The 19,332-nt window shown below is 44.9% G+C and overlaps 1 protein-coding gene across 1 annotated transcript; it reads left to right on the plus strand.

Annotated features, from left to right (window-relative positions):
- Positions 1 to 9,647: 9,647 nt before the first annotated feature.
- On the plus strand, positions 9,648 to 11,635 carry LOC103715824 (allene oxide synthase 1, chloroplastic-like). The gene has a single exon (XM_008803583.2). It carries the CDS (start codon positions 9,825 to 9,827, stop codon positions 11,379 to 11,381), a length of 1,557 nt encoding a protein of 518 aa, XP_008801805.2. The 5' UTR covers positions 9,648 to 9,824; the 3' UTR covers positions 11,382 to 11,635.
- The last annotated feature ends 7,697 nt before the right edge of the window (positions 11,636 to 19,332 follow it).

Genomic DNA, 19,332 nt, shown 5'->3' on the forward strand with positions numbered 1-19,332 from the left:
AGATTCTGGCCCTGGGGGACCGGACCGTTGGGAGGGGACTCCGGCAAGAGCTGGGCCTGCGGGGGGAGCGTTGGTAAGGCCTCCTCACGTCGCAGGCCTTGAACGGCGGCTGCCAAGGCCTGGACTTGCTGCACCAGGGCATTGAATTGCTCCGGCTGGACCTGAGGAACCGGGTCAGCCGGTGCAGGTGAATTCTGGATGGAATGTCCAGGACTCTGTGGGGGACGCCGAGAGATGTTGGAGGCTCCCTTACTTCTCAACTTCATGATCGCAACTTGGGCCCTTCCTCTAGCGCCAACTGTTGCTGGAAATTGGACCCGGGGGCGATCGTCCGTCGAGGAGGGGGAGCTGTCGGCGGACGCGAGGGAGTGATGATGCGTCGGCGGGCGGCGTCCTCTGTCGGGGTGCCTGCAGAAAAGCCGGTGGCCGGGGCTTCCGGCGCCGGCCCTCCGATGCTTAAGTTAGAGGAGGCAAAATAGTGTTTAAAGAAAATGGGAGCAGTCGTGTTCCCTCCTTCTCTCTTCCCCCCCCTTTTTATAGGGGGGGTTTACCTGCGATGTGACCGGACAAGGCCGTCGTACAGCTCGGCATGTTGCTTGATCCGGTGCACGGACAAGTAAATAATTACACTGATGTCGGAGGTAAGGCCGTCGTACGACCTGAGCCGTCACGCGATTGGGTGAATCATTGCATTGATGTCGGCGGTGAGGCTGGGGTCAGACTTATCATGGCGGACAGGACTCTGCCGAGCTGATTTGCCGTGGAGAACTGAGGATCCGTAGATGAAAGGAGCCACGCGCATTAATTGTTGCGTAGGCCGGAGATTCACATTAATTGTTGCGTGAACTGAGGATTTGCCGGGATCATGTGTAATAAATGCTGGGGCAGTGGCAGGATATGGCCCTTGGCCGGACATCGGAGAGGTACGGCCGCGGCAGGTGGTCGACAAAGACCCGCCTTTGAGGTCGGAAGTCCTCTAGGTCGGATGATCCGGGATCGGACGCTCTGGGGTCGGGCGCCGACCTCAGTCGTCCGGGGTCGTCGACTGCGTAATCTTCCGGTGGCAGGGTTATTGTATTACTGGGGGAAAACCGTATTTCCCCAACATATATATATATATTATATATATATATGTATATACATATATGTATATATATATCTATATAATATATACATATATATATATGTATATATATATACATATATATATGCATATACATATGTGTATACATATATATATATATATACATATATATATATATATATGCATATACATATGTGTATACATATATATATATGTATATACATATGTGTATATATATATATATATATATGTATATACATATGTGTGTGTGTATATATATATATATATATACATATATAAAAGGTTAATTAGCAATCATCATGAAGATTTCAACGTAGCAGCTGTTAGCTTTTAGCTTCTTCAATGTCTATAAGCAACTTGCAAGAATCAACATGATCAAGATCATCCATTAGAATTACCATCAATTAGCGGAATTAAAATGAGATTGATAGAGAAAACTTGCCAAATCAATAATTTGATTAGATAAAAAACAATAGTACAAGATTGTTAACAATCAAGACATTCTTACAAATCTTTTGATTGCTCCATGAGGGTTACCAAATAAATAAAAGGAAAACTCAAAAAATGTTTAACTAAAAAATTACCTATATTGGTTGAACTTAATTTGTCTAATTCCAGATGACCTGAAAATTTCATTTGATATTTTGATTTCATGTAAATGTCTCATTTCGTACCAAACCATGTCAAGTACATGTTCATTGGTTACCACTCCTAATCACATTTAACTCAATCTAACCGAGTTTTTACATTTTGGCTCTAATTCAACCATGAATTTAAGAACAGATGCTTAAATATATCATTGGATTTGTGCTTTTATATGACTAGGGGTGCAAATGGGTCGGGTCGGGTCGGGTCCTAGGTGACCCCGATCCGACCCGGTTTTTTGTTCGGGTCCCAATTTTGGACCCGGACCCGACCCGGTTGAAGATCGGGTTGGGTCGGGTCGGGTCCGAGTCGGGTTCGGGTCGGGTCCGGGTCTGATTCGGGTCGGGTCCGGGTCCGATCGGGTCCAATTTTTTGTGCTTTTGGGAAAAAATTTGGACAAATCTAATTTGGTCATACCATAATTATGAGGTGCTGGGTGACCCATGACTTGAAAGACTTTGCAATTGAGCTCCAGTCAGAATAGATGACCCATGACTCACTAACTAAGTCGGTCTACAAGCCAAATTTCATATCACACTATTTTTTATCTATATGACTGATTGGACGGAACTCGGTGTCTCCCAGCTCCCCTCTCACGAGGACAAAAAAAAATCCCAGACCTTCTTCCAAAATCCAATTCCATTACAGAAAACTGGCACATGACCCATATTCAGTTGCAGTGTTCCCTCACTTTCTCCCTTCAAAAGTTAAAAGAAACAAAAACCAAAAAACAGAAGGAAAAAAAAAAAGGCAGCTACACAACAGAGGTCTCAACAGTGTAATAGATCGAGAGAGAATCCTAACGGGCCGACGTTCCTTTGGATTCTGTGAACCTATGCTTGTTGCTAACTTGCTATCCTCCCACACTGACCAACAGTACCACAACCCACGCAAAAAAAAAAAAGAAAAAGAAAAAGAAAAAGAAAAGACTTTCTTTTGCTTTTCCTCTCTCTCTCTCTCTTCGGGTCCATTCGGGTCGGGTCGGGTCCGTTTGGTAAACCCAGACCCGACCCAGAAAATGATTCGGGTCCAATTTTAGGACCCGACCCGGACCCGCGGGTCCTAAAATTCGGGTCGGGTCGGGTCTACGCGGGTCGGGTCGGGTCGGGTCACGGGTCGACCCGACCCATTTGCAGCCTTATATATGACTAACAAGTAATTGGCAATAGATCAACTTTATGCCAATAGTCAAATTGGATGGTAACGGTCATTTAGCACTGTTGTGGTTCAAATCTAGCCCGAGGGTGACCACGCTGGAGGAGTCAAGGGAGCTGCCGGTGAGTAGAAGAAGAGGACGAGCGCCACCTCCCGTGCGGCGGCGGACCTGCACAAAGCCTTACCGGTGGGGTTCCGGTGAGGGCCCTCCGATGTTCAAGTTAGAGTAGAGTTTAGTAGGCTCTGCCAAAAGTTTCCTTTACGTTATCTTATGGGGCTATTTATAGTCCCTGTAGAGGTGTCCAGGTGGTGGAGGCATGACTTGTTCCCATCATGAGTGGGGATGGCACGCAGCAGAGCTTGCTTGTGGCGCACGGTGCAGTCTGTTCTTGTATGATCTCTAGTTGATATGTCGTGGCGTGGCCGGCAAGCAAAGCATGGTGTGGTGAGGCTACTGCAGGGTATGGCCGCAGCATGTGGACGACGAGGTCGGCCTTCTAGGGTCGGCTTTCTGAGCTCATGCCTTCTAAGCTCGGCCTTCTGAGGTCGGCCTTCTGAGCTCGGCCTTCGGAGTTCATGCCTTCTGAGCTAGGCCTTATGAGGTCGGTTTTCTGAGCTCGGCCTTCTAGTTCTAAGCTTGGTCTTCTACGCTCGGTTTTCTAAGCTTGGCCTTCTGAGCTCATGCACGCTGAGGTCGTGCATGCCGAGATCATGCTTGCCGGGGTCATGCCTGTCATCGGATTCGGGTGCTCTGATTGTGTTTGTGGGGTGGTCCACTTTTTCCCCAACACTACCCCCGACTTTCAAGTTCGAGCTGCTTTTTGGCTCGGGCGAAGGAAGTAGTCCAGTCTTTGATCGTCCTGTAATATAACCAAATAAATATAGAGATGTATGTGCCGAGTAGGATGTACCTCTCGTGCAGTTGGAGCTAAGTGCTTCAGGTCGAGCTGTCTAAGCCGAGCTAAGCGACTCTACTCCTAGGTCAACTTCAGCAGTCTTCTTTGGCTTGTGGTCGACTCAACATGGCACCCCCACTCAAATCGGGGCGCGTTGTCGTAGGAGGCGTCAAATGGCATTGAAAGGCGTCGAATGGCGTTGAAAGGCGTCGAATGTCGTCGAAATATCGTCAAAATATCGTCGAAGGGCGTCGAATGTCGTCGAAATGGCGTCGAACGTCATTGAAATGGTGTCGTAATGTCGTCGAAGTGGCGTCGAAATGTCGTCGAAGTGGCATCAAATGTCGTCGAAATATCGTCCAAGTGGCATCGAATGTCGTCGAAATATCGTCGAAGTGGCACGAATGTCGTCGAAGTGGCGTCAAAAACTTAGATGAGCTCGAGTACGGAAGAGCTCGAGCACTTGGATGAGCTCGAGAACAGAAGAATCCAGCTCGGAGGTAAGCATCAGCTCGAGAACATAGACAGGGGGCGATGTTGGAGATGGAGGTACCTTTTGGAGATATATTGATAGCTCCCGAGCTTCAAGGTCCCTCAAGACTTGGCTCAGCACCGGCTGGGAGTCGTTGGAGGCCGTTAGGCGGCACGTGTTGAGCTCTGGGCCGCGCTGCTGCCCCTCAAGGTCGAGGAGCCCTGATCATGCAAGATCCATGGCTACCCAAGAGCATTTTCTTTTTCCAGGCTGGACCCGATCTCGTTGTTGCCTTGGTTGGCCAAGAGTTGCGTTGTAGATCGAGCTGACCTGGGCCATGAGAAGGTTTAACTTCATAGTACTTTCTTGGGATGGAATCTCCTGTAAATCTGGCTAGAGGAGCGCTCATCCTTTGAAAGGCATTACAAAATAAGGCATCAGCCAAGCTTTCATTATGTACTAAAATCCTTTTTAAAGCCTTGCAATGATGAAGGAAATAGCTACAACATCATCATAAAGAGGGCTCAACACCCTTTTGGTCTTCATCAGAAAAGGAGATGAATTTCGCAGTGCACTGATGCTTTCAGGAAGCTCCTTCTTCCGAGCTCGATGCTTCAGGTGCCTCTACTCGCCCGCCCTTTGATGGTATTGATGATGCCCGCGAGAGGTTAGTTGTCGTTCCACTCCTCAAGCGGCACTGGGTTTTGTTCCTCGGGCTCTCTCCTGTAGGTCTGATCACGGACAAAACAACTCAACCGACCTCGGCGGACAAATGCCTCAATCTCATCACGAAGCTCGTAGCAATCCTCCGTATCATGGCCGTGATCTCGGTGGAAGTGGCAGTACTTTTTCAAGTGCTTCCGTGACTCTGTCGATCGCATCTTCAATGGAGGTCGGAGGTAGCCCTGACCCTCAATCTCCATGAGAATCTCTGCTCGGGTGGATATGAGGGGGTGTATGTCTGAAACTTTTAGAGGGGAGACCTCGGGCGAGCTAGGCTCTTGGGCCAAGGAGGCTCTTTCTTATGCCAGGGGAATCTGCTGCTTGGTTGGGAGTGCTCCTCTTGGCGCTTCTTCTGCATCTTGGCAGGTCGTTCGGCTGCCTCCCGCTGAGAGGCCATGGCTTCCTCAGCTTTGGCGTACTTGCGAGCTCGGGCCAACATTTCAAGAAAGTAGGCGGGAAAGCTTTTCTCGATGAAGAAGAGAAATTTGTAGGACCGAACTCCAGTCTTCAATGCCGACATGGCGATTGACTGGTCGAGATCACGAACCTCCCATGTGGCCGAGGTCAAGCGATTGATGTAGTCTTTTAAGAATTCTCTCTCCTTCTGCTTGATGGCGAAGAGGGAGTCTGAGGTCCGGTGCTGACGCCAGCTAGCAGCAAAATGGGTGGCGAGCTGCCTGCCCAGCTGTTCAAGGGAGAGAATCGAGCTGGGCTTTAGTCTGGAGATCCAAAGACGAGCTGCCTTGCGGAGAGTCACTGGGAAGGCTTTGCAGAGTAGAGCGTCTGTGGCTCCTTGGAGTGTCATAAGGGCCTTGTAGCTCTCCAAATGATCCAGAGGATCAGATGAGCCATCATATGGCTCAATCTGTGGCATCTTGAACCTATGGGGGATTGACTCATCCATGATCCATTGAGGGAATGGAGACTCTGTTTGTAAAGTCAAGGTCGGCGTCTCGCTTCGGGCCTCGGTCTTGAAGCGTCTGTATCTACCGCTCCAAGTTCTCGACTTTTCTGCCGAGCTCGGGTGGGACTTCTGTTGCAGCTCGGCATGGGGCAGACCCCGCCTCAGATGGGTGCTCCCGTGTTCGAGGCGGCAGGCTTCGGCGTGAGCTTTCAGGATAATGGATGCGCAACAAGCCCTCACGGCTTGGGGGTCGAGCTCGGTGGGAGCTTCGGTGGTGGCAATGCTGTACAGAAAAATGACGTCGCGAGCAGCATCCTGAGGACTCATGCTCGTGAGGAGGGAGTAGAGGCTGGTCTTCTACTTACTGTAGGCCTTGAACTGCCGCAATGAGTGCTTGTACTTGTTGAACAAGCAGGTTGAACTGCTCTGGTTGGACTTGAAAAATTTGGTCCGTCGGTTCTGCAAGGGGTGGACTTTGGAGCGAGTTGCGGAAAGCTGGTGCCTGGCTCCTCGACGCATTTGAAGCTCCTTGACCCCTCAACTTCATGATCACGACTCAGGCCCTCCTTCTAGCGCTAAATATGCTGTGGTTCAAATCTGGCCCAAGGGTGACCACGCCGGAGGAGTCGAGGGAGCTGCCGGTGAGTAGAAGAAGAGGACGAGCGCCACCTCCCGTGCGGCGGCGGACCTGCACAAAGCCTCAACAGTGGGGTTCCGGTGAAGGTCCTCCGACGATCAAGTTAGAGTGGAGTTTAGTAGGCCCAGCCAAAAATTTTCTTTACTTTACCTTATGGGGCTATTTATAGTCCCTGTAGAGGTGTCCAGGTGGCGGAGGTATGGCCCATTTCCATCATGAGTGGGGATGGCACGCAGTCAGAGCTTGCTTGTGGCGCACGGTGCAGTCCGTTCTTGGGAACGGTGAGGCGTTGACAGTCATAGCAGGGTATAGTCTCTGGTTGATATGTCGTGGCGTGGCCGGCAAGCAAACCATGGTGTGGTGAGGCTACTGCAGGGCATGGCCGCAGCATGTGGACGATGAGGTTGACCTTCTAGGGTCAACTTTCTGAGCTCATGCCTTCTATGCTCGGCCTTCTGAGCTCCTGCTTTCTGATGTCGGTCTTCTGAGCTCGGCCTTCTGAGCTCAGCCTTCTGAGCTCGGACTTCTAAGCTCGACCTTCTGAGGTCGACCTTCTGAGCTCATGCTTTCTGAGGTCGGTTTTCTGAGCTCGGCCTTCTGAGCTCAGCCTTCTGAGATTGGACTTCTAAGCTCGGCCTTCTGAGGTCGACCTTCTGAACTCGGCCTTCTGAGATCAGCCTTCTGAGCTCATACCTTTTGAGCTCAGCCTTCTGAGGTCGGCCTTCTGAGCTCGGCCTTATGAGGTCGGTTTTCTGAGCTCGGCCTTCTGAGCTAGATTTTTTGAGCTCGGCCTTCTGAGCTCATACACACTGAAGTCGTGCATGCCGAGATCATGCTTGCCGGAGTCATGCCTGTCATCAAATTCGGATGCTCTGATTGTGTTTGTGGGATGGTCCACTTTTTCCCTAACAAGCACCTTTGATGTTGGATACTTGAAACTACCGGCATTGTAAAATGACCACCTTGATAACGTCTTTAATTCAAACTAGATTCACTTTTGAATGTGAACCTGATGGATGGTCCAAGTTGATGCTGTTTTGCTAAACTTTTGCACAACGATATCTTAGCATGGAGATTTGTGTCTATTGCATATCATTTATTTCTCCCATCTCCACTACCCTATCCTTAGGAATGGATCATCAATCACATGCCACTGCATGTGTATCCCTCCTTCCTCAACCAGATCTCTATCATCTATGCACACGATCACATCACAAGCTGTGTGTGCATGGTTTTTTACCCTCCCTTCGCTTGATCTCGGCAATTATATATGTGCTAAATTTGATTTGCAATCACATATACTTCACGCATGCATAACTCTACAATCCCTTCGCTTTGTTAAGTATCTTCTGTCACATATACTTTGTATATGTGCTAAATAAGTGGATATAACAAATCATGTTTGGTCTTTGTTAAAATATTTGCAGAATAAGAGAAAAATAAAAGAAAAAGAGAGAGAGAAAAAAAAATTTATATTTATATTTTCTCACGTTCAGTACATCTTAGGGGTTATATATAGTAGTATATAGACTCTATATAAGAAAAATAATACTAGTTAATATAGGATCACGCTAACAAAAAAAAGGTCTGATATAGATTGTCACGTGATCCCTAAAATCATGCTAATAAGATCATACTAACAAAAAAAATAATACAAGAATAATAATAATAAAGAAAAATACTATGGAATGGTATAAATTGTTATGTGATTCTTAAAGTCATTCTATACCCCACCTCAAACTTAAAGTGGTGCTATAGATACCAACTTGACTTTAGAAACCATAAAATGAAATTATTTAGAAGCTCGCACAGTAGATCAGAAGCTAAAGTAGCAGCTCAGAAGCTGACGTGGTAGTTTAGAGGTTGAAGTAACATATCAAAAGTTGACGTGGCAGCACAAAGTCTGATATGGTAGATCAGAAGAAGCTGCCACAGTAGTTCAGAAATTGATATAATAAATCAGAAGCTAATATTGCAATTCAAAAGTTAATAGGATAGATTAATGTGTCATACTGATGTAACAGCATAGAATCTGTGACAGATCAGGAGCTGATATAGCAATCCAAAAGCTGATATGGCAAATCAGAAGCTAATATGGCAGATTGATATCAGGGAAAAATAAGAGAGAGAGAACTCATATTCAGAATATCAGGGATTATATATATTGGTGTACAGACTTTATATAAAGAAAATAATACTTCATACTAATAAATAATATTATAGTAACAATATTTTTATGCTAACAGAAAAAAAATAATATAAAGATCATACGAATTAAAAAAAAAATATTACAGGTTGATGTAGATTGCTCTGTGATCTTAAAAGTCATGCTAACAAATGTTTTTATCCTCAGCTCCACTTATCCGAACCAAACACGGTGGAACACTCGGCAATACATGCGGCACATCACCCTTTTTATCTCTTCACTAATCTCAACGACTTCCCACTAGCACAATAAAGGATGCTCTTACACGTCCGGTAAATGCTTAGCTCAATGTGTTTGTGTTTTTTTTTGGTGAAAAGCTCAATGTGTTTGTTCAACGCGTGCCCGCTCACCTTGTGCTGAAATTTTACCAACGAATGGAAACACATTCCCACGCGCCGCTTGAAATCCTGCATTCCAAAAGCGTTTTCCACGGCTCAATTCTGAGCGTTGACATAAAGGTTCCCAACGAAAAGTCCGCATACCTTTCCCCGCCATCCAAATCCGACGCAAAGCCTTTATTGTGGACCAACAACCAGGTTTTCTCACGTCAGCAAACACACCAGATTGGACCCATCCGTCTACGTCCACTTTCACCGATTCCACTCGGGAGTCGGGGCCAAGGGCCGGCTTCCGGCCGCGGCTCCCGCATGCCGACACCCATTCCGACGGACACCTGTTGTGCGTTTACTCGCAAACTGCCGTGTTTCGTGCATGCTCGCACCGACGAGCTCTCTCCATCCCCTTACGCGATGATCCGTGAACACGAGTGGAAATTAAAGTTTTCACCTTGCAGCGGATCAAAATTCTAAACGGCAAGCCGATTAAAGCACGTTTCCCATGTATATATGTTAGTCGCTGCACGGCTTTTGGTTACATACGATGGGCCAACCATCTTCTCCCCTCTTTAAAAACCCCACCCTCTCTGGGTCCACCCCAGCGACCACCACTGCTACGAGTGCCGACGGAGTCCTCACCTCCCCTCTTCTTCATATAATAACAATAATACACGCTTTGATCCAAGGAAGAGAAGAGAGAAGAGAGAAGAGAGAAGAGAGAAGAGAGAAGAACAGGTGAACAAAATATGGCCTCCGCCTCCTTGACCTTCTCCTCTCCCACTATCCCGCGCCGCTCCCAAACTCGTATCACCACCCGCCGCCCGATCCCTAATCGTATCGCCGCTTCCGTATCGGGAAAACCCGTTACAGCAACTCCCTCCTCTTCCTCGTCGTCCAAGCTCCCGTTACGGAAAATCCCCGGAGACTACGGGCTTCCCTTCATCGGCCCACTCCGCGACCGGCTTAACTACTTCTACTTCGAAGGCCGCGACGAGTTCTTCAAGTCCCGGATCCAGCAGCACCAGTCAACGGTTTTCCGGGTCAACATGCCCCCGGGACCCTTCGTCGCCCCCGACCCCCGCGTCGTCGCCCTCCTCGACGCCGCCAGCTTCCCCGTGCTCTTCGACACCTCCCTCGTCGAGAAGCGTGACCTCTTTACGGGCACCTTCATGCCCTCCACCAACCTCACCGGCGGCTTCCGCGTCCTCTCCTACCTCGACCCCTCCGAGCCGAACCACGCCCCCCTCAAAAAGCTCCTCTTTTTCCTCCTCTCCTCCCGCCGCCACGCTATCATCCCCGAGTTCCGCCGGACTTTTGGCTCCCTCTTCGATACCCTCGAAGCAGAGCTCGCCAAGAAGGGGAAGGCCGACTTCGGGGAGGCCAACGACCGGGCGGCTTTCGATTTCCTTGCAAGATCACTCCTTGGCAAGGATCCTGTCGAGACCAAGCTCGGCCTCGAGGGCCCCAAATTGATCACGAAATGGGTCCTCTTCCAGCTCGGTCCCCTGTTGACTTTAGGCCTCCCCAACTATCTAGAGGATTTCTTCCTCCACTCCTTCCGCCTCCCGCCGGCGCTGGTCCGAGGCGACTACAACCGGCTCGCCGATTTCTTCTGGGAATCTGCCGGCCCTGCGCTGGACGAGGCGGACCGGCTCGGGATCTCGAGAGAAGAGGCGGTCCACAACATCCTCTTCGCTACCTGCTTCAACGCCTTCGGCGGGATGAAGATCCTCTTCCCGAGCTTGATCAAGTGGGTGGGGCGCGCCGGAGCGCGGCTGCACGGCCGGCTGGCAAATGAGATCCGCTCGGCTGTGAGGGCCAACGGCGGCGAGGTGAGCATGAGGGCGATGGAGTCGATGCCGCTGATGAAGTCGGTGGTGTACGAGACGCTCCGGATCGAGCCCCCCGTGCCGCTTCAGCACGGGCGGGCGAAGCGGAACCTGGTGGTGGAGAGTCACGACGCCCGGTTCGAGGTGCGAGCCGGGGAGATGCTCTTCGGGTACCAGCCCTTCGCGACCAAGGACCCGAGGGTGTTCGACCGGGCGGAGGAGTTCGTGGCGGAGCGGTTCGTCGGGGATGCGGGGGAGGCGATGCTCCGCCACGTGCTGTGGTCGAACGGGCCTGAGACGGAGGCGCCGACGACGGAGAACAAGCAGTGCGCGGGCAAGGACTTCGTGGTGCTAGTGGCGCGGATGCTGGTGGTGGAGCTCTTCCTCCGCTACGACTCCTTCGAGATCGAGGTGGGCTCGTCGGCGCTGGGCTCGTCGGTGAAAATGACGTCGTTGAAAAGAGCCACCTTTTGAGGCGGCACGGGGGGCCGTTTCCGGGAAGATGAGGTTGACGGGTCAAAGATATTGGCGGGTCCACCATGCACGTGAAAAGGATATAAAAATGCAATAGGATCGAGATTCACTGTTAATTGCGTGTTTGACTGCAGAAGCAAGATGCGTTCTTATAGAATTTTTAACTTGATTTACGAAATAATTTAATCATGGGTCATTATCTCTATAATTAAAAACTTGCAATGATATTGGATGGGCCCTTTGCAAGCTCTACATTTGATTCTTTTGTGTTGGCAGATGGTTAAATATGTGAATAGTGGTCCTATGGATTCTGGTGAATGGTGCCTTATCATAAGTGATGATATAGAACACCATGTCCCACAAGGTACTTAATATTAGTTTGTAGCATGATGATAGGTATTATGCACCTGTTTATGCACATAAAACTGGTAACTGCTGAGTATTATGACTGCTAGTGATTGACAAGTTACATTCTAGAAAATTTCTAGCATTGCAAATTATCGAAGCATGTGAATTCTCTATAAATTAGCATGCTAAATCTGATAATTGGTAGGCCAAAAACTAAAAAGTTCTGACAAATCAAATCTGAGAAATGTTGTGATTACAAAAGCTTTAGCCAATAATCTTCGTAAGTTTCGTCATATACACAAATCGATCGGATATCATGTTTGTGTTGGTCCCATGTGTCATGAAACATTTGCCTTGAAATGAGAAAGTAGTCGGATGCAAATGTTTTCCCCTCGTAGCAGCATGTGCACTGTTTGAAGCAAAGCTAACTTATAGAGGAATAGTTCATCATGCAAGCCCTCCATGACAAATTACTTCTGAACTAGTTTGCAACATTCATCATTATATATCCCGGATGCATGTGCTAGATTAATTGGAAAAGCAGATTCCATCAAATATAGAAGAACAATTTATCATGCGACCCCACCACTACAAATGAATTCCAAAGTTGTCTGCGAGATTCATCATTCTACCACTTGGATGGTTTAGACTTATGATTTAATATTATTTCTGAAAAAAAAAACCTAATTTTGCCGTAGATCTTGCTTGTGTTTTGCCAACTTCATTACAACATACTGCATCTAATTATATAAACCAAAGTTTTTTTTTTTTTTGTAATAATAGATATGTACACATGTTGAACGCTTCAAAGACTTGAAGATTGGCAATAATAGGCATAGAAAAACTAGAGAGGAGCTTATCACCAGCAAAGTAGCCCACCAGATATAGCTGGTCAGTTGTTTTCTTGAAAGATGTGGCTAGCACAGAAAGAAAAGACAAGAAAGCTGAAAAAATTATATTCCACACCATGTGCACTACATAACAGTGGAGCCTACAGCTGCTCTTTATGTGGCGATGCATCGAGACCAGCGCTTGATGATTGCAGCCTATAGAAAGTAGTTATGATTGGTGGGGTGCACCACTATATGGTATGCGTGGTGTATGATATGATTTATAGAAAGCTGAGGGATGGAAGATGTCGTGCAGGAGAGGGTTTGGCTGGTCCACCATTGCCATGGACTTGGCGATCCAAAGGAATCGAGCCAAATTATTTGGTCCTGCAAATGGTGATAAGCTCTATAATGCTCCTTGTTCAGCCATAGGAGTGAGGTGTGATGGAGATGGGCCACCTAACCAACCACAACAAGTGAGGAAGGTGAGGGGCTCACCAAGGAGCGAGACTTGCACCCCTGTGCGATGCATCATCGGTAAAGATGAATTCTGACCTTGCCTGAAGAAATTCTGACATGAGATAAGTGCCAATTCAGCAATCCAGGAACCATAAGCTGACTTGTTCGGAAAAATCCTCTGATTTTAAGCATCCAATGGCAACCACAGAGCAAAGCTCACAACGCTTCTAACCTTACAAACAAAGAACTTAGGATGCAGCAAAACATTATGGATTATTGATAGCTATAAATTTATATAAAAATTTGATTAACAAATAATTTTAAATTAATTGGTTTGAACAACAGCAGGTGCTATCTGCATGTTTTATGTTAGTTATATGCATTTATGAATTAAAAATGTAGTTCTTTATATATATATATATATATATATATATATATATATATATATATATATATATATATATATATCTTTCTTTAAATTGCCTGGTTGATCCTAACAGTTTCAAAAGTCATCTACAAACTTGTTAGGAAAGACCTCTTTACTAGATGAAAACTTTCCTATCTTTGTGTGAGTAGAATGAGAATACCACAATAATTAATCAATGTAAGAACCACCAAAAACAAACTACAAGAAAGAGACAAGAATTTTTAGGTGGAAAACCCTCCAATATGAGGGGAAAAACCACCGGACCTAAGTCCACCACAAACCTCCACTATCAACAATAATGGGCTTACAAAGTATCTTCTCTAGGCTAAGCTAGAGGATCACATACATCAAGGATCTCTTCCTTGGATCACAAACAAAGAGTTTATATGAAAAGAGTTTAGGCTCCAATAATAAAATGAGAACAATCTCACCGAGTGTAGGTTTGCACAAGGTTCTTCTTCCTCTTGAAATGCCTTGAATAAGATCTTCACCTCCTCCTTGAGATGGATTCCACAAGCACTTCTCCCAAGACGGCTACCCTCTTTTGTTTTCTTCTCATCCACCCTCTAATAGAATAATTAACCCTAACCCCTCTTTTCCCTCTTTTTGTTTCCTTTTTTTTTTTCTTTTTTTTTTATTTAAATTGCTGGGTCCCACCTCACATAAGGTGGGACTCGGCCAACAATTCTCCCCCTCCCATCTTATGTGAGAGGCTCCACCAAGCTTGCCTTAAGCATACAAATATCATGCTTCTTCTTAAGCAAAATTTTAGTCATCATATCCGACCCATTCTCATCGGTATGGATTTTCTCTAGATGCAAAAGTTTTTCTTCCAACACATCCCGAATCCAATGATACCTCACATCAATGTGCTTCGACCTTGAATGAAAGCTGGGATTCTTGCTAAGATGAATGGCACTCTGATTATCACAAAAGAGAGTATACTTTTCTTGTTTCAAGCCCAATTCTTGGAGGAATCTTTTCATCCACAACATTTCCTTACATGCCTCTGTCACCGCAATATATTCGGCCTCTGTAGTGGACAAAGCAACACATTTCTGCAATTTGGACTGCCATGAAACAGCTCCCCCTGCAAAAGTCATCATGTATCCCGATGTAGACTTTCGAGTATCAATATCACCAGCCATATCTGCATCTGTGAATCCTTCTAGCATAGTTTTTCCATTTCCAAAGCATAAGCAAGCTTTGGAAGTACCTCTAAGGTATCTAAGTATCCATTTGACTGCAGCCCAATGTTCTTTGCCAGGATTCGAGAGAAATCTGCTCACAACACCAACTGCATATGCTATGTCTGGTCTTGTACACACCATGGCATACATCAAACTTCCTACTGCTGAAGCATAGGGTACATTTTGCATCTCCTCTTTCTCCCTTTCATTTGTAGGACATTGCTTGTTTGTGAGTTTGAAATGATTTGCAAGTGGAGAGGAAATCGATTTAGCCTTTTCCATATTAAACCGCTCGAGCATCCTTTCAATATACTTTTCTTGTGATAGCCAAAGCTTCTTGATCTTTCTATCACGAGAAATTCTCATGCCAAGCATTTGCTTTACGGGCCCCATATCTTTCATGGCAAACGACTTGCTTAAGTCTTTCTTCAACCTATCAATTTTGTTAGTATCACGGCCAATAATCAACATATCATCTACATAAAGCAATAGAATGATAAAATTACCATCACTAAACCTTTGTACATAGACACAATGATCGGATTTTGTCCTCTTGTAGTCGTGGCCCATCATGAAAGAATCGAACTTTTTATACCATTGTCTTGGTGCTTGTTTAAGCCCATATAAGCTTTTCTTCAACTTGCAAACAAGATGTTCTTTGCCCTTAGTTTTAAACCCCTCAGGTTGCTCCATATAAATTTCTTCCTCTAGGTCTCCATGCAAGAAGGCTGTCTTCACATCAAGTTGTTCAATCTCAAGGTCCATACTAGCTGCCAAACCCAATATAGTCCGAAGAGATGACATTTTCACAACCGGAGCAAAAATTTCATCAAAATCTATACCTTTCTTCTGACCAAAGCCCTTCACAACTAATCTTGCTTTGTACTTAGGTTTTAAGCCGCTCTCATCCTCCTTTAATCTGTATACCCATTTGTTCTTGAGTGGTCTCTTACCCTTAGGAAGCTTTACCAAATCAAAAGTATGATTTTCATATAAGGATTTTATTTCTTCTTGCATAGCTTGAAACCATTTATCTTTGTCCTTATGATTCTGCACTTCTTGTATGCATTCTGGCTCCCCCTCATCTGTAAGAAAAACATACTCTGAAGCAGGATATCTAGATGATGCTCTGTGCTGTCTAGTAGACCTTCTGACCTCTGGTTCTGTCATTTCAGACTGACTTGATAGCTCACCATGTTCTGAAGCTTCACTGTGACCATTATCACCTGTAGAATCCTCACTAGCACCTGTATCACTATGCTCACTGTCATCCTGCACATCTCCTCTATCATCATCATGTACCATAGGTGGAGGAACTGGATCAAGATTAATTGGAGAACTGTTCAAATACTTCGGCTTCTCTTGCTTTCCAAAGTCTTCAATAAATTGATCTTCAAAGAAGACAACATCTCTACTCCTGATCACCTTTTTGTCTTTTGGATCCCACAACCTGTATTCAAATTCTTCATGGCCATAACCTAAGAAAATACATTCTTTAGACTTTCCATCAAGCTTAGACCTTTCATCTTTTGGAATGTGAACAAATATCTTGCATCCAAACACCTTCAAATGACTGTAGGATACATCTTTTCCTGTCCAAACTCTTTCTGGCACATCACCATCCAAAGGAGCCGATGGAGAAAGGTTGATCAAATCCACTGCAGTCCTCATAGCTTCACCCCAAAATAGTTTTGGCAACTTTGCATGAGAGAGCATACATCTGATTCTCTCTACAATTGTTCTATTCATTCTCTCTGCAACTCCATTTTCTTGCGGTGTTTTAGGAACTGTCTTTTGGAGCTTAATGCCATAGTCTTTGCAATATTTTTCAAATGGCCCTCTATACTCACCTCCATTATCTGCCCTGATGCACTTTAGCTTCTTGCCTGTCTCTCTTTCAACCATGACATGAAAGTGTTTAAATATATCCAAGACTTGATCCTTGGATTTCAAAGCAAAAGCCCATACCTTTCTAGAATGATCATCAATAAAGGTAACAAAATAAAGTGCACCACCAAGAGTTCTACTATCCATCATGCATACATCACTATGTATCAAATCTAGAATGTTAATTTTTCTAGATATAGGTGTTCTATGAAATGCAACTCTATGTTGTTTTCCGGCTAAACAATCAACACAAGTTTTCAAAGACACACCTTTGGTATTTGGTAGCAACTCCTTCTTGGCTAGAATTTGAAGTCCTTTCTCACTCATGTGCCCAAGCCTTTTGTGCCAAAGCTTTGTAGAGAAATCATCATCAATTGTATTCACCTCTCCTTTCTTTAGCTTTGCTTGCATCATATAGAGAGTATTATTTTTCTTTCCTCTTGCTATCAACAAAGAGCCTTTTGTGAGCTTCCATTTTCCTTCACCAAAATGATTGCTATAACCTTCATCATCAAGCTTGCCGGTGGAGATTAAATTGAGGCGGATATCCGGAACATGTCTAACATCTTTGAGTAGCAACTTGCACCCTGTATTGGTCTCTAAACATACACTCCCCATGCCAACAATTTTGGATAAACCATCATTTCCCATCCTAACACAACCAAAATCACCAGAAGTATAGGATGTGAAGAAACCACCATGTGGAGTGATATGAAAAGAAGTACCAGAATCAATCACCCAGTTACTATCTTCATATGCAAGGTTGACACAACCATCACTAACAACAATGACATCTGCATCAGCTGCAACTGCTGTAACATCCTTTTCCTCTGTCTTTGCTTCACCTTTTTCTGTGTTCTGCTCTCTTTTCAATGCTCTGCACTCTCTTTTCATGTGTCCTAGTTTGCCACAATGATAGCATTTTATGCCTTTCCTTGACTTTGACCTGCCCCTGGATTTATCTCTATTGTAAGGATACTTGCTTTTGCTTCTACCTCTTCTTTCTATCATAAGAGCCTCAGCTTCAGGAGATATTCCCTGTTCCTTTTTTCTAACCTCTTCATTTAGCATGCTATCCTTTACCATATCCAAAGTGACCTTGCCATCAGGTGCAGAATTGCTTAGAGACACCACAAGAGTCTCCCAACTGTCTGGCAAAGAACTAAGAAGTAACAAAGCCTGCAACTCCTCATCTAGGACAAGCTTCATAGTAGTCAACTGATTCACCAAGCCTTGGAAGTCATTCAAGTGTTCTGTCACACTTTTCCCATCTTTATACTTCAAGTTGACAAGCCTCCTAATCAAAGAGGCTTTATTCTGTGCAGTCTTTCTCTCATACATGGCCTCTAATTTCTTCCACAAAGAGAAGGCATTGATTTCTTGAGCAACATGATGAAATACAGTCTGATCAACCCATTGTCTAATTTGTGCAACTGTCTTTCTATTCATTATCTCCCATTCCTTGTCAGTCTTCTCTTTTGGCCTAGCCTCATCTCCATGGATAGGTTCATACAAATCCTTACAATAAAGGATATCCTCCATCCTAGGTTTCCAAATGGCATAGTTGGAAGATGTCAATTTAATCATACCTCCCATAGAATCCTCCATTCGAGTCACACAAGAATTTTATCAAACACCTTGTAGGCACAAAACCTTGCTCTGATACCACTTGTTAGGAAAGACCTCTTTACTAGATGAAAACTTTCCTATCTTTGTGTGAGTAGAATGAGAATACCACAATAATTAATCAATGTAAGAACCACCAAAAACAAACTACAAGAAAGAGACAAGAATTTTTAGGTGGAAAACCCTCCAATATGAGGGGAAAAACCACCGGACCTAAGTCCACCACAAACCTCCACTATCAACAATAATGGGCTTACAAAGTATCTTCTCTAGGCTAAGCTAGAGGATCACATACATCAAGGATCTCTTCCTTGGATCACAAACAAAGAGTTTATATGAAAAGAGTTTAGGCTCCAATAATAAAATGAGAACAATCTCACCGAGTGTAGGTTTGCACAAGGTTCTTCTTCCTCTTGAAATGCCTTGAATAAGATCTTCACCTCCTCCTTGAGATGGATTCCACAAGCACTTCTCCCAAGACGGCTACCCTCTTTTGTTTTCTTCTCATCCACCCTCTAATAGAATAATTAACCCTAACCCCTCTTTTCCCTCTTTTTGTTTCCTTTTTTTTTCTTTTTTTTTTTATTTAAATTGCTGGGTCCCACCTCACATAAGGTGGGACTCGGCCAACATATGTGAAAGAGTAATATTGTGGTAACCACCCACAACCAAGGTTCGAACATGAACCTCCTTTATGGGCAAGCTCTAAGGAAAGGTAGACCAATTAACTGAGCTAGAAGTAATTATTAGCTTAATCTGCCAAAGAGTGAATTAAGACTGCTATTTTATTAGAATCAAATGCCAAGTCGAGCCACTCTTTGGAAACTCACCTACTCGAATTATGATCCACTTGGATTTCTACCGATCCGAATGGACTAGTAACTCGGATGAGTTAACTCAGAAATTAGTGTAGAAACACTAAAATATTTTGAGAATATAAAAAATAAATAATCGATGCATATGAGACCAAGAAACAAATTAAATAACAATTATATCGTAAGAGCCAAAATGATCCATACCATCAAAATTATAAAATGAACTTCCCACTTATTTGCATAGAATTGTTTATTTTGTCAACCCGTAAGTAATTCATTAGCTAAAAAAAATCAGCACAAAGCCAATTAAGCAGTAACTAATTCAGAACTTTGGGATTTCTATAGATGAAGAAACTAAAAAATATTCTG

Source organism: Phoenix dactylifera, unplaced genomic scaffold, assembly GCF_009389715.1.
Source record: "Phoenix dactylifera cultivar Barhee BC4 unplaced genomic scaffold, palm_55x_up_171113_PBpolish2nd_filt_p 000007F, whole genome shotgun sequence".
Lineage (NCBI taxonomy): Eukaryota > Viridiplantae > Streptophyta > Magnoliopsida > Arecales > Arecaceae > Phoenix > Phoenix dactylifera.